This window comes from Neofelis nebulosa, chromosome 11 (assembly GCF_028018385.1).
Source record: "Neofelis nebulosa isolate mNeoNeb1 chromosome 11, mNeoNeb1.pri, whole genome shotgun sequence".
NCBI classification, from domain to species: domain Eukaryota; kingdom Metazoa; phylum Chordata; class Mammalia; order Carnivora; family Felidae; genus Neofelis; species Neofelis nebulosa.
Genome location: NC_080792.1, coordinates 50,777,305 through 50,796,065, shown reverse-complemented (window position 1 = coordinate 50,796,065; position 18,761 = coordinate 50,777,305). Strand labels below are relative to the sequence as shown.

The 18,761-nt window shown below is 35.7% G+C and overlaps 1 protein-coding gene and 1 long non-coding RNA gene across 4 annotated transcripts in view; one reads left to right on the top strand and one right to left on the bottom strand.

Moving 5' to 3' along the window:
- Nucleotides 1-18,761, bottom strand: part of ROCK1 (Rho associated coiled-coil containing protein kinase 1) — a 163,846-nt gene that overhangs the window by 24,644 nt on the left and 120,441 nt on the right. For all 3 annotated transcript variants that reach the window (XM_058692553.1, XM_058692555.1, XM_058692554.1), the window contains exons 18-22: nucleotides 17,707-17,857; nucleotides 13,160-13,320; nucleotides 11,390-11,574; nucleotides 9,759-9,828; nucleotides 6,624-6,718 (exon numbers count right to left, since the gene is read on the bottom strand). In XM_058692553.1, the coding sequence (XP_058548536.1) occupies nucleotides 6,624-6,718; nucleotides 9,759-9,828; nucleotides 11,390-11,574; nucleotides 13,160-13,320; nucleotides 17,707-17,857 (662 nt within the window). The remainder of the gene's footprint in view (nucleotides 1-6,623; nucleotides 6,719-9,758; nucleotides 9,829-11,389; nucleotides 11,575-13,159; nucleotides 13,321-17,706; nucleotides 17,858-18,761) is intronic.
- LOC131490309 (uncharacterized) overlaps nucleotides 587-18,761 on the top strand; it is a 48,232-nt gene continuing 30,057 nt past the window's right edge. Inside the window, exon 1 of the long non-coding RNA XR_009251034.1 lies at nucleotides 587-913. This is a non-coding gene — a long non-coding RNA (uncharacterized LOC131490309). The remainder of the gene's footprint in view (nucleotides 914-18,761) is intronic.

Sequence of the window (18,761 nt, the reverse complement as noted above, 5' to 3'; positions counted from 1 at the left end):
TTCAGATTCTGTGTCTCCCTCTCTCTGACCCTCCCCTGTTCATGCTCTGTCTCTCTCTGTCTCAAAAATAAATAAACGTTAAAAAAAAAAATTAAAAAAAAAAGATCATTCTGGTTGCTGTATTAAGATCAGACTGTAGGGGGAAAATGGCAGAAGTAGGGATATTAGGAAGCTACTGAAATTATCAAGATTGGAGATGGTCTGGATCAGGCTGGTAAATGGTACAAGTCATGAGAAATGATCAGATTCTGAATATGATTTCAAATTATAGCTAGGAAGACTTATTAATGGATTGCATGTAGAGTATAAGAAGAAAAAAGAGTCTAGAATAACTTCCAAGTTTTTTATTTAAACAACGGGAAATAATAGGATTGCTAATACCAAAATGGGGAAAACAGGGAGCAGCTGGTTGGCAGAGTAAAGGAATCAAGAATTTTTTCTGGACATGTTACAAATGAAATGCTTATTAAACACTCAAGTGGAGATGTCAAATAGATGGCTGGACATACAAGTCTGGAATTCAGGGGAGAATGTGCTTACACACTGATGCTATTTAAAGCCATGAGACTGGATGAAAACAAGGAGGAAGTGATCCCTTGGGCCCTCCAAACTTTAAAGGTCTCAGAGAGGGGAAGGGACAAAGGAGCAAAGGAGGTTAAGAGTAGCCAGTTCAATAACAAAAATACCATGTGGTGGTCAGAGAGGCCAGATGAAGAAATTTCATAGAGAGAGTAATGGACTATGTCAACTGCTACTGTTAAATAAGATAAAGACTGAGAACGGACTATTGTCTTTAACTATTAGGAAGTCATCAGTAACCTTGAGAAGGGTTATTTTGATAGAGTGATGAATGCAAAAGTTTGACTGGAATGAGCTGGAGAGAGAAAGGGAGAAGAGAACCTGAAGATAAATGGTATGTCACTTTTCTTTCTTTTCTCTTTTTTAAAGTTTTATTTATTTATTTTGAGAGAGAGAGAGAGAGAGAGAAAGCATGAGCAGGGAAGGGGCAGAAAGAGGTAGAGAGAACCCCAAGCAGGCTCTGCACTATGATTTCCGTGAGATCATGACCTGAGGTGAAATCAAGAATCCAATGCTTAACTGACTGAGCTACCCAGGTGCCCAGGCATGTAACTTTAAAAAAAAAAAATTATCTATTTATTTAACTTAAAAAATATTTATTTTTGAGAGAGAGAGAGAGAGAGAGAGGTAGAGAGGTAGAGAGAGAGGAGGACAGAGGATCTGAAGTAGGCTCCGTGCTGACAGGAGACAGCCCCATGCAGGGCTCAAATTCACAAACGGTGAGATCATGACCTCAACCAAAGTCGGATGCTCAACCGACTGAATCACCCAGGTGCCCCCGGTATGTCACTTTTCAAATAAGTTTGCCACAAAAGGAAGCAGAAAAATATGATGGCAGGTGGAAGTGAATATGTGCTCAAAAGATGGTTACTTTTTACAGAGACGTTTACCTGTATGCAATAAAAATGACTACAGAAAGGAAAAAATTGATGTAGGAAAGGTGAAGATTACTGGAGTCATGTTCTTAAGTAGGCAGAAAGGGATGGGATCAAGGGGCTGCCTTAGTTAAAAGCACATTTTGTCCATTTACATCAATCAGAAGGAAGGGAGGGTTTATTGGTACAGATGCAGACAGATTAGTAGGTTGTGAGGGTAGAAGACAGTAGAAGTTCTCTGACTTCCAGGAAGCAAGACCACTTGCTGAGTGTGAGGATGAGGACAGGTTGTTGAAGATCTAGGAGGAAGGAGAAGATATGAAATACGTGTCTCAAAGCATAGGGAAGTTAGTATGTTAGGAAAAGACGCGAAGTACTGCCAATGGTAAGTCTATGATCCTAGAGGTGGTTCTGCACTATTATACACAGGGCTTCAGACTGGTAACACTCTTATCTGAGCTTACTGCTTTGTATTAAATTCAAATAAAAGTAAGTTGTAATTTAAAATTCCAGAAAACCTATTTATCCCAAATTATAGTCCTATCCCTGGCTATGCAACTGTGCAAGAGAAAGCAAGAAACAATGAGATGGTTCAGGGTAAAATTGTCCACAACTACAACCATCCAGACTTCCTTCACAGCTCTCCATAATGAAAGACCTGTCTTTACTGACTCCTAGGGCCAATCTATCACCTTTATTCTCCCGTTTCCTTAATGAAATCAATTAACAACTTCTTTTTCTTCTAGGATGTAAGATTATAAGCAGGGACTTTGTTCTTGTTCACTGCTGTATTCCAAATGCCCAGAAAAGTCTCTGGCCCATAAAAAGTGCTTAGAAATTTTGTTTCAATCAATGGATAGAGGTGTAACTTTTCTCATTCTGATTTCCTTTCCATGTCTTTAAATATGCTCAAATTTCTACTATCTTTAAAAAGAGATGGCTCTCTTTCACCTTCTCCTCCAGTTAGGGCTCCATCTCTATCTCCTTGCGTTAACAGCCACATTTCTTAAATTAAAAAAAAAAAAAAAAATTATTTATTTTAAGAGAGAAGGAGAGAGAGTGTGTGTGCGCATGTGAGCAGGGGAGGGGGAGAGGCAGAGAGAGAGGAGAAAGAGAATCCAAAGCAGGCTCCACAGTCTCAGCTCAGAGCCTCACATGGGGCTTGAACCCACAAACTGTGAGATCATGACCTGAGCCAAAATCACGAGTTGGATGCTCAACTGACTGAGCCACCCAAGCACATCGAATTTTTAAATTTAACAAATATTTACTGACCATCTACAATGTTCTAGGTACAATTCCAGGTGCTACACATATAGCAGTGAATCAGAGTTAAGGACAAAACATTTGAAAATTCCTTTCTTCACTGCTAAATTCTAGCAGAAAGATAAAAACAGCAAGTAAAATAAAATAAGTAAGCAAATTCTATAATATACTGGGAAGGGATAAGTACTAGAGAAAAATAAAACAGGGAAGGAAGTACTGAAGGTAGCAAGGTAATGGGGTGGGGGATGTTTGCAATTTTAAGGATTATTTAGGGAAGGCCTCTCTGAGATGACAGTCAGACCTAGACCCAGAGAGGGTGAAGAGGCAGGCTGTGTGGATATTCAGAGAAAATGTTCCAGGTGGAGGGGAGAGCAAGTCAAGAAGCCCTGAGGCAGGAGAGTAACTGACTAGTTTGTTGAATTGTAAGGAGGTAATGTGGCTATTGTCTACATTCTGTCTCTACTTCTACCCTTACCATTAATGTCTCAATCTACTTTAGTATCCATTCTCATTACTATTTAGGAACTTTTCTCAATAAGATAACTAACAACCTTAAATATAATGGACAATGTATTTTTAACTTGACCTTTTTGAGTATTTGGCACTTTAAATCACTTTCTCTTCTTTGAAATATTCTATTTCCCTTAGCTTTTATGATACCTTATCTGTTGTCTTCTTGTATTACTGGTGATTTACTTTCTCTTCCTTTGCCCATTCCTTAAAAGTATAGGCACTAGAAGTCTGTTCTTAGCTTTTATGTCTTCTCATCATCCTACACTAGGGGTTACAACTTAGTACCTGAGAGGGTCAAATGAGTCCACATAAGTGTTCCTCCAACTCCCTCCAGACACACAACAATTAAATCTGGGCCAACATTTTACATAAAAATTCAGATTTCTGGCTTCTCTTGAAAAACTAGATTTTGTGGCAGCAAGTGGTTAGAACTGATATGAACTCCTCAGTTTGTTATAATATTCACAACTCACAAAATGAGCCAGTACCCAACTAGCTTCAAATCAGTTACATGTATGGTACCATAGGTTCATGAGTTTATACAATCATTTAACAAATCTCATCTATCTCTGTCTCAGTATATCTCTGTTTCAGTATACAATGAATGTCAAATCAGCTTCAAGTCCTTACCTTTCCTCTGAGCTCTGATGCAATAAACCCAAGTGCTTGGAATCCATTCTTTGGATATCCCACAGGCACCTCAAACTCAATTGGTCTGAAATGGAAATAATCTTATCTCCCCTCATTTCATAAACTTGGCATTCTTTAACTCAGGGATTAGTGCTACCATCAACCCAAATGCCTTGGTCAGAAACTTGAGAACCCACCTGAAAATTTCTCCAACTTTTATCCCCATACTTCCATATCTACAGGTCCTATTGCTTCTACTTCTATTTTTCCCATGTACTTGCCTCCCCTTTACTGTCAATTTCCACTATAATTTTACATCTAGGGATGCCTGGGTGGCTCAGTCAGTTAAGTGTCCGATTCCTGACTCTGGCTCAGGTTCGTGAGATTGAGCCCCATGTTGGGCTCCGTGCTTCTCTCTCTGCCCCTCCCCTGCCCACACACACACTCTCTCTCTCAAAATAAACAAACATTAATTAAGTTTTACATCTAGATTTTCCAATGGCTACATAATTCAACTTCCTGTATCCACCAGTTTTGCCTCACTCTAATCCATTCTCAACTCTAAAGAGTGAAACTTTCTAAATTACCACCTTGTCAATCCCTAGCAATTTGTCATAGACACCTAACTTAATTATAGCTGTCTCCTGACTAGATTCTGAAGTACTGGAGGGTAAGAACTGTAACTTACTAATAATTATATCACTCACATGAATCATAGTAATTAGCACAATACCGGTTACCAATATGTTTCTGTTAAATAGATCAAACAAGAACAAATATATCAACCCCATGAAACAATATATCTGAACACCCTTCATAGTGAATGCACACAACCTGGGATTGTACAGTACACTGTAGATACCATACAAATGATAGACAATAGATTATATAATAGGGGTCTACCACTGTCCCAGAGATTAACCAGGAAAAAAGTATCTTCACTCCTACCTTAGATTCCACTAAAAATATTAAGTATCTAAGCACTGAGTGTCCATAGTTGCTAACAACACAAGGAGGCAACCGGACAGTACAAGGTACAAGATAGTCTTCACCTTTCTACCAATCAGATTAGAATATGACTAATACTCCAGATTAGGAATGTCCAATAAAACTTTCTATGAGGATAGAAATGTTCTTGGGGCTCCTGGGTGACTCAGTCAGTTAAGCTTCAGACTTCGGCTCAGGTGATGATTTTATCATGCTTTGTGAGTCTAAGCCCTGCGTCAGGCTCTGGGTATAGCTCAGAGCCTAGAGCCTACTTCGGATTCTGTGTCTCCCTCTCTCTCCGCCTCTCTCCCACTTGCACTCTGTCTCTCTCTCAAAAATAAACAAACATTAAAAAAAAAAAAGAAAAATTCTATATACCTGTGCTAATATGGTAGATGCCAGCCACATGTTAACTGTTGAGCACCTGAAATGTGGCTAGTACACCTGAGAAAGTAAAATTTAAACTTCATTTAAATACACTAAAGCTCGAATTTAAATGGCTATATAAGACTAGGGGCTACCATATTGGACAGTGCAGCTTTAGATTTAACCATGAAGCACAGGAGGAGGACAAACATGTTCAACTAATATGGAAATGGAATCAATAAAATCACAACTGAGGAAAATACACAGGAAAAATGATCCAGTTCCTTCAACAAGTGTCAGGATAGTGATTACCCTAGTGGTGGGGAGGGAAGAAGGCATAATGAGGAGGGGGAATACAGTGGGCTTCTAAAGTGGATAGCAAGGTTCTGTCTCTTTCATGGGTGGTATTATAATATCATAATAATTTATAATTCATAAAACTGTACATGTTTTAATATTTAATGTATTTGTTCAATAATGGTTAGACTTTTACAATTTCTATATGGAAAGAGAATATAAAAATGTCAGAAAACTAGTTCTAATGTCTGTTCCCTCTAGCTATGAGAAGTTGTTAACACTTAAATAGCTTTAGGTCTTCTTCTTAGGCCCTAAGCACACATGCACACATGGAACTTAACCTAAGAATACTAAGAGGAAGACCCTAAATACCTTTACCTAGCATAAATTAATGATGTGTAAATACAGCATGAACGATTTATATACAAATAGATGTTTAAAGATTGAGACCCTTGAAAACAATTTATTGTCACAGTTTAGTGAATCTCTACACAATTGCCATAGTATTAACATATTAAATTATTTTTTCAACATGAAAGGAAATTTTAGCCTAAATTTAGTTTTATTTGTTCTGAATTAGCCCAATAAGATTTGCTATACCACTTTTATCAGAATAAAGGCACATCTACTCTCTACCTTTAAACTTAAAGAATGCTAAGTTTCTCAAGGATCCACATAAGAGTGAAAACATATAGTATCTGTCTTTCCCTGTATGACTTATTTCACTTAGCATAGCACTTTCCAGTTCCATCCACGTTGCTACAAAAGGCCATATTTCATTCTTTCTCATTGCTATGTTTTCACTCTTATGTGGATCCTCAGAAACTTAACAGAAGACCATAGGGGAGGGGAAGGGAAAAAAAAAAAAAGTTAGAGAGGGAGAGAGCCAAACCATAAGAGACTCTTAAAAACTGAGAATAAACTGAAGGTTGATGGGAAGTGTGAGGGAGTGAAGGGTGAGTGATGGGCACTGAGGAGAGCACCTGTTGGGAGGAGCACTGGGTGTTGTATGGAAACCAATTTGACAATAAATATCATATTAAAAAAAAAACAACTTAAAGAATGCTATGATGTAGTAGTGACTCTTGTTCTAAAGAAAAATGGACATACTTTTCATTTTGTAGTTCCTGTATTTTCTTTAAATTTTCTCTGTTTTTTTCTTCAATTTCTTCCTTAAGTTCCTTTACTTGGGTTTTATAAAGTGTCTGCAAAACAAGTGATTAGAAGAAATAAGTGTTTATGAGGAGTTTGGTAGTTTCTTATAAAGTTAAACAACATATGATCCAACAATTCCACTCCCAAGTATTTACCCAAGACAAATGCAAATATGTATCTATATAAAATCTTGTCAATGAATTTTCACAGCAGCTTTATTTCAAATTGTAAACAGATGAATGCAATAAAAAGGAATTACTATTGATACAAACAACATGATAAACCTAAAAAATATTTTGCTGAAAGAAACCAGGTGCTAAAAAGTACATATTGCATGATTCCATGTACATGCAACCCTAGAACAGGTGACAATAATCAATTGTGACAGAAAGCAACTAAGCGGTTACCTGCAGATAGAGGTAAGCGGAGCAGATTGACTACAAAAGGCCACTAGGAATTTATGGTGAAGGAAAAGTTTTATATGTTGATTGTTGTGGTGGTAACACAGCATACAGATTTGTCAAAACTCATCAACACATACACTTATAATGGTTACAATGAAGTATATAGAAATTATATCTCAAAAACATTAAAAGTTATATTGGTTTGGGAAAACATTATAAAGAAACTTAGCAAGCTTACTCATTTAAAAGATCAATTCTTGAAGTGAATAATGCTAGAGAAACCACTTCTCTTTTGGGTGGGTGGGATTGAGTGGATGGTTGAGAGATGTACATAAAATACCCACAAACAATATTTATCAAACATTCTGTTAACACACAAATAATATATATTTATTATAAAACAATGATTCTTACAAAATTCATTCGGCTTCTGCCAACTCTATCAACAAATACTAATTTTTTTTTGAGAGAGAGAGAGTGCACAAGCAGGGGAGGGGCAGAGAGAAAGGACAGAGGATCTGAAGCGGGCTCTGCTCAGAGAGCAGAGAGCCCAATGTGAGGCTCAAACCCATGAACTGTGAGATCATGACCTGAGCCAAAGGCAGATGTTTAACCAACTGAACCATCCAGGTGCCCTTCTCACAACAAATATTTAACAGGTGTAAGTGTTAGACCTATATTGTGTTAGGGTGCTGTGGTTACAGAGTAAACTTCTAGTTCTGCAGTCCTTTTTTAAACTATCCCTTTTAGTATAAAAGATAAGGAAAAAAATAGTAAGGACCAGAAAACAGCTGTCGAGAACTATCCTTCTAAGAAATAGCACTTCTCTAGGAGAAAAATACATACATCTCTTATCTATCATTTACCTACCTACCAGAAACAGAGAGCAAGCAGGGGAAGGGCAGAGAGACAGAAGGAGACAGAGAATCCTAAGCAGGCTCTGTGCTGTCAGTGCAGGACTAGATGTGGGGCTTGAACTCATGAACCACAAGATCATGACCTGAACTGAAACCAAGAGTCAGACACTAAACTGACTGAGTCACGCAGGTACCCCAAAGATACATTTATTTCAATGGGAATGTAAATAAAAGAGGACTGATAGCTTGCAAAATGAAGTAATTCATTTTGCCTTTAGGAATCAAAATTCCTATCTCTTTGACTTCCGATACTGGAATCTGTATGTATAATCAATGAAAGGATAAATAGAAAAAAATACTCTGATTTGAAACACCAGATTAAAGAATATCTTATATCTGGTCATAATAGTTTATCAAATTTACTGATACTTAACTCAATCCTCACAAGTTACGAACTAAATCAGAAAGAAGAGACAGTGTCAAGTTTTATATTACTTTATACAGACAAATTTAAGAATCCATAGGAACACCACAAGTCATCTGACATCCATCTCAAAATGTGGAGGCATTGGATGATTACTTTGTGAAAGTATATGGACAAGAAAGTGTGCATGATGTTATAGACCATTTTGCAGAAGTCAGTACTACACACTTTGAACAATTAAGGTTAATCTCTACCCAGGGAAAGATTTTCAATAATACTGAAATTTTTAAAATTTAAAAACATTATTTCAGTGATAGTCTAACAAGTCAAAAAATAGTTAGAAAGTCACCATGTTTAGTAGGAGATGAGCAGAGTACAGCATGAAGCTCTAAACATGGGAAAGTTCTGTAGAGCTCTAAAGGTGTTCAGATGCAAAAAATGTCCTTTTTGAGTTTATTTATTTATTTGAGAGAGAAACTGTGCTTGTGAGCATGAGTTGGGGAGGGGCAAAGAGGGAAAGAGAATCCCAAGCAGGTTCTGCATTCCTTGCCGCGCCTGACCCATGGCTCAATCTCAGCACTGTGAGATCATGACCTGAGCCTATATCAAGAGTGGGAGGCTTAACCAACTGAGCCATCCAGGTGCCCTGGTATTCAGATTCTTTATTAATTCATTAATAAATCATTAGTTCCAATATTGTTCACTTGGTTTCTAGGGCATGTTCACTAGCATAACTAGAACTCTCTAATTTAACTGCACTAAAACTTGTAGGAAAAGTGGCTGCCAGGTGTAACAGTAATGGAGAAGCTAGGTAAATGTCAAGTTGAAATGGCAGCATATAAACTTGGCAACCAAAAGAAATAACACTGCAGAACCTTCACTACCTTCAAATCTCAAAGAATTAGTTATGAATGTTAATCAATACTAGTAGTGAAAATAACCTGGCCTGCAGCAAATAAGAGTTAGAATGACTTCTATGGAAAAAAAAGCAAAATACATACATAAAGTGAATAAAAAGAGCTAAAACCAAAAAAAAAAAAAAAAAAAAAACAACCAAACCCTTTTGAGCATAGTTATATCTATAACTGTATGCAGTTATACCTGCAAATGGAACATGCATACATGAACCACATATGAAAATACCCAAGTTTGCTAACAGGCAAACAAAACCCTTAACAAAGTCTTACATACAGCTTTACTTTGATGGCAATTTTAGAAATGTTTCACAAAAACGTTAGTTTCTTTACAACTTACATAGAGCACGAACTCAGATTCAGAAATGAAATGTAGAGATGGGGACACGAAAAGGGGGAGAAAACCACTTCACGGTCATTTGAAAAAAAGTCAGTTCACATTAAAAATCTAAATACCTAATTTTAAGCAAAGTGTTAAAAATGATTCTTACCGAAAAATATTGCTCTGCTTCAAGCTGATCTTGTAGCTCCCGCATCTGTCCTTCATTTCCTCTATACTGTCTTCAGGTAAAAGAGAAAATAATAAATGAATGCTATTTATACTATACTTTGTATTATTCTTTATTTATTAAAGTTGCTAAAAATAAAAAGGTTTACTAAAATGACCTTTGTTTTTAAAAATCATAATTCACTATACAGTATTACTTTAATATTCATATTTGGTCAGGCCACACTGTCTCGTTCCATTTTGCTCCTACTATACAAAGTAGAGGGAAATGTTTTTTACTGAAGGTCACTTTCAGGAGAATATTAACTGTGGATTAATCCAAGTTGCAAAAATAAAAATGATATTTTATAAGTTTTAGTAGAGAAAAGCATCCTTAGGAATAAACTTTAAATGTCACATGTAGTATAGTAAGCGATTAAAAACAGGGCACACGAAAATATTCACAAATAATATTATACATACCATACATTATATATACATATAATACCATACATTATGGCCAATGAAGCATGGAGGTGGGGCTGGAAATAAAAAACCAGGTAAGGAACGAGAAAGAAGGCAAGAACAATACATGACAAAGGAGGAGGAACACAGACACACCTACATATATATAATACACACATGAACACAATTCACAAAGAAACAGACAAGACAGAAACACAATGTAACCCCCGGTTACATATTTTCAAGGATAAACAATTCCATCTGCATCTGCTGGGTTTTCATTTTAGATAGTGATAGATTTGTATTTTCAGCATCTAACAAGGCATATAGTTGATAAAAGGACATAATAAGTGTTCACTGAATGCTGAGTGAAAGTTATTCTGGGAGAAGAAAACTACAGAACACATAATGCGAAAATGAAGGCTCTACAAGGGGGAAAAGAATTTTGCCAATATAAATCCAACAAAACAAAAACTGACAATTTTACCCAAGAATTACTATGTTGTAAATGAAGCTGGCAAATGAAGGGTATTATCACATAAATCTAGAGGAAATAAAAACACGTGACTTGGTATAAAATATACTAATCTTTGACATTAAATTTTTGAAGCATGTCTTTATACAAATTCTGAAAGCAATAATGAAACCTTGCATCATCTCCACTTCAAGTAAGTGGACACATCACATTTCAGAGTAGAAGAAGAAAAAAGGTACTTTGCATTCTGAGATGCACCAAAGGAACAAAACAAAACACAGAGTCATCATGTCTAACTCTAGTTCCTAATATAAAGAAATACTGAACATTTCCCATGAGACACTGAATACTTAATAAAAAAGTTTAATCCTGATTTTTGTAATTCTAGTGTGAAGAAACAGGCCTTTTGTCGGTATGAAAATCATGAGAAAAGTAATTTTTCCACCATAAATGGACTTACTGTAAAGTCAGTGGCCTTGATAATCTCCTTTTTTCTCCCTTTAAAGATCTCTACTTTTTATTCAGTAAGGCTCCCTTGCAAACCTTTGCAAGTAAATTCTTTTATCTAAATGCTTTTTTCCTAAGTTTTCCTTTCACAAATTGCAAATATATTATTTCTACACATATAAAATATCAAACATAAGCAAATGCAGAACACAAAAAAGAAACAAAAAAATGTTATTTTTGAGACTTACTTTGTAAGCTGAGCTAACTCAAATTCTAATAATCTCTTTGCTTCCAATAAAGTATTTATTTCCTGTTTCATCTGCTTTTCTAGACCTTTTAAATTGTCCGCTTCAAACGCTTGAGTCTTCAATTCATTCTGTAACAATACTCGCTTATTTGATTCCTGCTCCAGTTGCAGGGATAGATTCTTAACCTATGAAGAAGAAAAATAATTGCAGTCTTAAATCTCACTAATAATTTAGTAAACATTATTTGAAAGAATATCAATCAAATCTCAAATGTGCTATACTGCCTTATACAGAGAATATTAGTATTCTAAAGAGTCTCCATTGTTGACATGTTATTTATAACTATAGAACTTACTATTAAGTCAAATTAACCCCCAAATTTCAGATATGAGATCTTGGAGGAAAAAAATCTGGTTTCTTTCGGTCCCAACATGTACAGAAATTTTAGAGTAGAGAATGGCCATAAAAGCCACTTTTGGAGGGACATAAGGGGTATTTAAATTCACCTTTTCGGATTCATAAATGTTTGTGCTCTGGTCTATAACCCTCTGAAGTTTAGTGAGGCCTTCCTTAACCCCTGGATGTAATTACTCATGACACTCTTACAGCATTCAGTACTTCCTCTTTAAATTAATGTCATGCTTGTAATTTTGATTTTAATATTTGTCTTTCCTTCTGGGCTCGAAGTTCCACAAAAGTCAAGAACATATCTATCTTATGCAGTAATCCAACTCCCAGCAGAGCCGGGAAGATAAAAGGTGCTCAAAAATTACATTTTGAAATGACTGAGTATGGTCTTCCAAATTTTCAACATACTTTCTTCCTGCGTGTTGGCTATAACAGGTATCCACTAAATCTCTTTTCTTTCTAGTTCATTCTATAGAACACTACCAGACTAATTTTATTTTCTAAAAGAGTATTTTCACCTACAGCCTCCCATTTTAAGTTTAAATCATTATCAATACTTTGGTTCCCAAGTTTCCCATGACTATACAATATGTCTTTTCTTCTCTGGTCAGATCAAGTCCTTGTCTTTCACTTACCTATCTTCATTCATTAATCACTCTTTTACTATCATCATTATTGATAATGTTCCCTCTCTATCAACTCTAGCTTCTGACTCTCAAACTACGAACTTTTGAGGTCTTACTCAATCTTTAAATAATGGAAATATCTCATTCCTCCTGTAAGAAGTCTTTCCTGATTATTCTGGTTTTCTCTCTCTCCCTTTTCTAACATATATGCAGACTGATTCCTTCCAGTCTTATAAGTGATTTTTAAAATACATAAAATAACCACAAGGATATAATGGCATTTTATCTTTTATTTATTGCTTTGTAAATGTGTACCCTGTGTTTTCCATCAATCTAAGCCAGTCAAGACTCTGTAGTTAACATTTTTCTTGAGATCTAAGAGCAATTTCTCCTCTTTGGGATTACAAGAGAACTTTACAATAAACTTTTGTGTGTGTGTTTTTAAAAAGCAGATGGCAATTTCTTCAGAAGAGGAGCTATGACACTTCTATAGAGTTGTACTGTCATAGTGCAAAATAGTATAAATCCTATGGTGTGACTGTTCAACAACTATCTGTAGATAAAAATCCTAGGAAGGAAGGATACAGTGGTGGCTTTATAGCAGTAAACACATACACATACAGGTTATTTTATTCAAATCTCCTCCATGTTTTTTAAATTATAGATAACTTTTCACTTATAATTTATGATTACTTCTCTTTTATAAGATCAACAAAATCAATACTATTTTTCTTACTTCATCCTCCATCCTTTCTTTATTTTCAGTCAAATGCTCAAGCTTCTGCTGAGATTGTTTCAGATCAACATCTAGCATTGAACACTGTTTCTCAATCTGAACAACTCTATTTTCAGCCTTCTCTCGAGCTTCTCTCTCTTCCTTCAGCTTCTTTTCCATTTCTGTGAGGAAAAAAAAAAAAGTTACAGACATACATACTTTCACTTGCATGGGCTCCATAAGACAAACTGGTGTCAAAAATCCCTACTGTTTTTATCCTGGGATTCTAATGGAACAATTTATTACAGAAGTCCTAATGTCATTTGAATTATTTGCATAGTAGGATGTCTAAACGAAAGGAGTTATAAAATAAAGTAGAATAAAACCTTCTAAATCCAGCCCACGCCCAATGTTATGAGAAATTATTAAGTGCCATTTCTAGACCAGAAGGTGAAAATATAACTAGAAAAAAAAAATGAAGTAACTAAAAAGAAAAATGGAGGTAGTTCAGATAAAAGCAGAGAAATAAGGCTGTGGTTATTAATCTATACCTTACATTGTTCCAGAAAAGTTTCAAGGGACTTAAGGCTGATAGGAATTCTAATTTTTGCAATTCAAACAAACAAGATTCCACGGTAGTATAGTACCCACTTTAATTATTATCAAAAGATAAAAGTCTATAGTGAGGCTCCTTTTTTGAGATATGGTAACTAAGGTTCTGAAAGGTTCAATTTTCCAAGGTCCTGCAACTAGTAAGTTGTACAGACATGATTCAAACTTAGTAAGTCTGCTTTTCCATTCTTGGAGACTGCCCTCTAGGTAACAAAATAGAAACAATTAGAATGGAACTTCCTCATCTTTCCCTCCAAACCTACAAATTTAGCCATACCAGTAATCATTGCCTCTTAATTCCCATCTCTAATCAAACACAAATCCATCCACTTCTGTTCTGGACTTTGTTCCTTCAATTATTTCATTTCTTCCCTGCCTCAACAATTTCCTTCTCCTAACTGAATCATTCTCACCAACATAATAATCTCATTTATTATCTCCCTTCCTAAAATATCCTCTACTGCTCTCACATTCCTCTTTAGCTACTATTCCATCTCTGTTCAGAAACTTCTGGAAGAACTTCCTGTCTCCAGTGCCTCCACTTACTGTCTCCAGTGCCTCATCTACTATACATTTACTACTTTCCCTTTTGGCCTCCATCTCCACCATTCCACTGAAACTGCTTTGTATGATAACCAGTGAGTGAGGTCCATCCTGCAAAATTCAGAAGACACACAAATGTCTGGGTCTTCATCTTTACTGACCTTAATAGAATCCGTATATTGAATAACTTCCTCATTTTTTTTCAATATTTTACTCTTTGAAATTCTAACACCATACTTACTTGGTGTTCCTGCAACCCCCTTTGACTGTTATTGGTTTCCTTTGTAACATTTGGAAAATGTTAGACTACCCAAGGGCTCTGCTATGATTCCATTTCTATTCTGCCCTATTTCCCCTTAGGAGGTTCTGTGCATGACTGTATAACTCCTGCTCTCCTCTGAGCTCCAGACTCATATATATTTGGCATTTCCACTTAGATATCTAACACGGTTTTCAAAGTTAACATATCTAAAATAGACACCTTTATTTCCCTCCCATCCCAAACCACTCATCCCATCCCAGTCATCTCAATGTCAAAACATATTAACATCCATCCAGTTGTTAAAATTAAAAAGCCCCCCCCCCCATAAAAAAAGAGCCAGAGCCTTTCTTGGTTCCTTTTTTTAATTTCCATCCAATTCATCACCAACTCTTACCCTCTTACCCTTTGTATCTACATTTCTTTCATGCTCTACTACCACTAATCCCTACACATTATATAGCCTTCTAGTTGATCTCCATTTTTAAACTGTTCTCTCTCTCAAAAGCATTCTCCATACAGCAGGAGTGGTCTTTCAAAAACATATGTTACACATGCCAGCACAGCTCAAAACACTACAATGGCTTCCCACTATTCTTAGAATAAGAGTATTGAACTTATCATCTCTTCTGCCTGGAACATACTTTCTCCTAGACGGTTCACTTTGCCTCAAATATTATTAGTTCAGAGAGGCCTTTCCTTAGAACCCCATCTAACATAGCAATACTTAGAAACTATCACACTGTATGTATTTTCTTCATATTAATGATTACAATCTGCACTGATTTTCATTTATTTGCTTTTTTTGATTATCTCTACTATCAGAAAATAATCTCTAAGAGGAAGGATTCTTGTCTTATTCTATGCTATATATTCCCAGGTGTGCCTGGCCTATAGTAGGCAGTCAACAAGTAATGTACGTGAAAGAAACAAAAGTAGTTTAATATGGCTGAAGCACACCAGTTATGTGAAGTACACATAACAAAGTGCAGAGTAGTAAGACTATAAAGATGGGTAAGTGCCAACTCAAAGGTTCTTTATGTCCTGAGGAGTTTGACGGGTGCCTTGCAAACAATGAAAAGCCACAAAGGACTGGCACAGTAAGATTTAAATTTCAAAAGGATCATTCTGGCTTAAATGAGAACAATAGATTGATGAGCAGAACAACTGGCAGAGTAATAATTAAACAGATCAAGCAAATGATGATGTCACCATGAACTAAAAGAGAAAAGGAAAGGAGGAATATATTGTATATATCATTTGGAAGTAGAATTGCTGAATGATTCCCAGATTTCTGGCTTGGATACCTGGATGCTAAATATCACCACCCTTAGCCATAACAGTATTTCCCATTTATTAAAAGCCTTCTATGTACAGGCACTTTATATGCATTTTTTCCATCTAATATCTTTTTAATAATCACCACAGAGTAGGTAAGAGGCAAATCAGATTTGTTTGATTCCAAGCCTGGGCTGCTAAAAACTATACAGCCATTAACTAGGATCATGAGAATAAGAGATTAAAGCAGGTCTGACAGATAGGATCCTAAGTTTCCCCTTGAATGAGCAGAATTTAAAGTGTTAAGTGACACTTCCAGATTGTAGCAGGTTACAAAGTAAGTGCAAGGTGAAAAAGGCAAACTCTTCTTTTAAAAGTTTGGCTATAAAGAAATGGAATAAAACAGTGGCAGTTAGTAAGAATCAGAGATTACTGCAAGGGTTTGTCTATTTATTTATTTATTTGTTTATAAAGGAAGATACTTGCACATGCTCACAAAATTAAAAAAAATTTTTTTAATGTTTATTTTTGAGACACACACACACAGAGCGTTGAGCGGGGGAGGGGAGCGTTGAGCGGAGAGAGATGGAGACACAGAATCTGAAGCAGACTCCAGGTTCTGAGCTGTCAGCACACAGCCTGACGTGGGGCTCTCACTCATAAACCACGAGATCATGACCTGAAGGTAAGTTGGATGCTTATCTGACTGAGCTACCCAGGCATCCTGCATGCTCAAAAAATTTTATCTATCTATCTATCTATCTATCTATCTATGTATAATGGAAGAGACTTGCACATGTTCACAACAAGAAAGGATTCAGTGGAAGAGAAAAGGTTAAGGATGAAGAAAAAAAAAAAGATAGTTAAGATGAGATAAGATGAGGCTAGATCTGAGTACAGCTAGCACATATTAGTCAAACAAGAAGACGGTTAATATCTTTAAAAAATTTTTTTTAATGTTTATTTACTTTTGAGAGAGACAGAGCGCGAGCAGGGGAGGGGCAGAAAAAGGGAGACACAGAATCCCAAGCAGGTTCCAGGCTCTGAGCTGTCAGCACAGAGCCTGACACAGGGCTCGAACCCATAAACTGTGAGACCATGACCTGAGTAGAAGTCAGATACTTAACCGACTGAGCCACCCAGGTGCCCCGAGGATCAATATCTTCTGACAGTAAAGAAAATGAAGATGGGTAAAGAAGTAGGATAGGCTGATTAAGTAAGAGAACAAGACTTTGAGGCGTTCTCACCTATGCTTTCATGATTTCTTTTTTAAATAGGAGAAAAGTTCACCTAACAGTAGATGGATAAAGAAATGACATACAAAGCTTGAGAACAGAAGTAAAAGTCTGAGAGAAAGAAAACAGTAAGTGATATACTAAAAAACTAACAGCTCGCCTGAGGTTGGAGATAATGCATTGGGCTAACCCTCTCTGAAGAACTTATCTGATGTGAAGAAAGGAACTCATTAGTTTGATCTAGGGTTGTGTTTAGAGTCATAGTAAAGTGGAAACACAAAGGAATTGGAAAATTGAGGGAACTAAACAAGAAAGAAGATGAACTAACAGACAATGATTTTCAGAATGGATCAGGAAGAAAATAAAGGAAAGGGCTAATAAAAACTGGGAGAAAAGAGAGATTCCACTGATATTGATAGAGAATGGAGGATAATAGAGTGAGGGAAATAGAAGGTAAAATTGTGATTAAAAAAAATGGGAGGTATCCAAAGTGAAAAAGGGAGAATCCTTTTACTGAATGACAATTTATAATTTTTAAGTGTTTATACTACTATAAAGTGAAATTTTAAACAAAACCAGTTTTTTTTGGTAGGCATTATTTAAAAATTACTCATATAGAAAATATGAAAACCAACACTTACCACACATTGCAACAGACTTTGCCTCTTCAATAGACTGATGTTTGTCAGTTAAACGAGCTTTGGTTACTTTATGTTCATTTACCTCTTGTTCTAACCTTTGTTGTAATGATTTAAGCTTATAGTTTAAATCTATCTCTAAATTATTCTTTTCCTGTAAAATGAAAATAACTTATGTAATACACTAAGCAAAAGACACATTATTAAATCTTACATTATGTAATATTCCATAAGAGACAATATATGAATCACACTGGCCTGAAATGTGATACTGTATTTACTTAAATATTTTTATTTAGAACATTTATACTTTCTTGTATATTTCACATTATCTATCATGTCTTACTTTAAAAATCATGATAAGCTCATATAATTAAAAGCAAAATATCACCACCTCCTTCCCCAGAAGGGTTTTGGTGGTAGTTGTATTCAGGAGGGTTCACTGCTAGAATCAGAAATGAATAGGACAATTCTTTAGTTCATTAAAACATTTTTGCTGCCGCTTACAAAAAATTAAATTCAGATTTAAAACTATTAATTTACAGTTAAATTAAATGTACACCCAGATTTACATTGCCTTGACTAAAGGACAAGTCAAAATGTATTCCATTTCTGTTTGGGTGCATCTTCTACTCTTCTTTCTTTCATCCTACATCCACAGTTATACCAGGCTTAGACATACTACTCTATTACAAAACATGTCCAAAGGACAGATAAGTGGTACATTTTCTGATCATTTATCTGAGGATCTAGTAAACCCACATTTAGGGAGGAAGTGAAAAAGTGAAAGATCTACATATTATCTATTTAATACTTTTCTTAGCAAGGTAAGGACAGAGGATAACCAATGACAGTTTTTGACTGGTAAGAAAACTATACGCAAGGGCCAATCACTTTATGCTATTTTCTATTTTGCTAACTATTACCAACAAAATGGAAAAAGCACACATGATCTACCATATACCTATCCTTTGTTTTCCTTCTTCATAAGGCTAGTAACATTCAGCATCTTCATTTTACCCAAGTACAAAAAACTGGGGGAAAAAATTCTACATGAA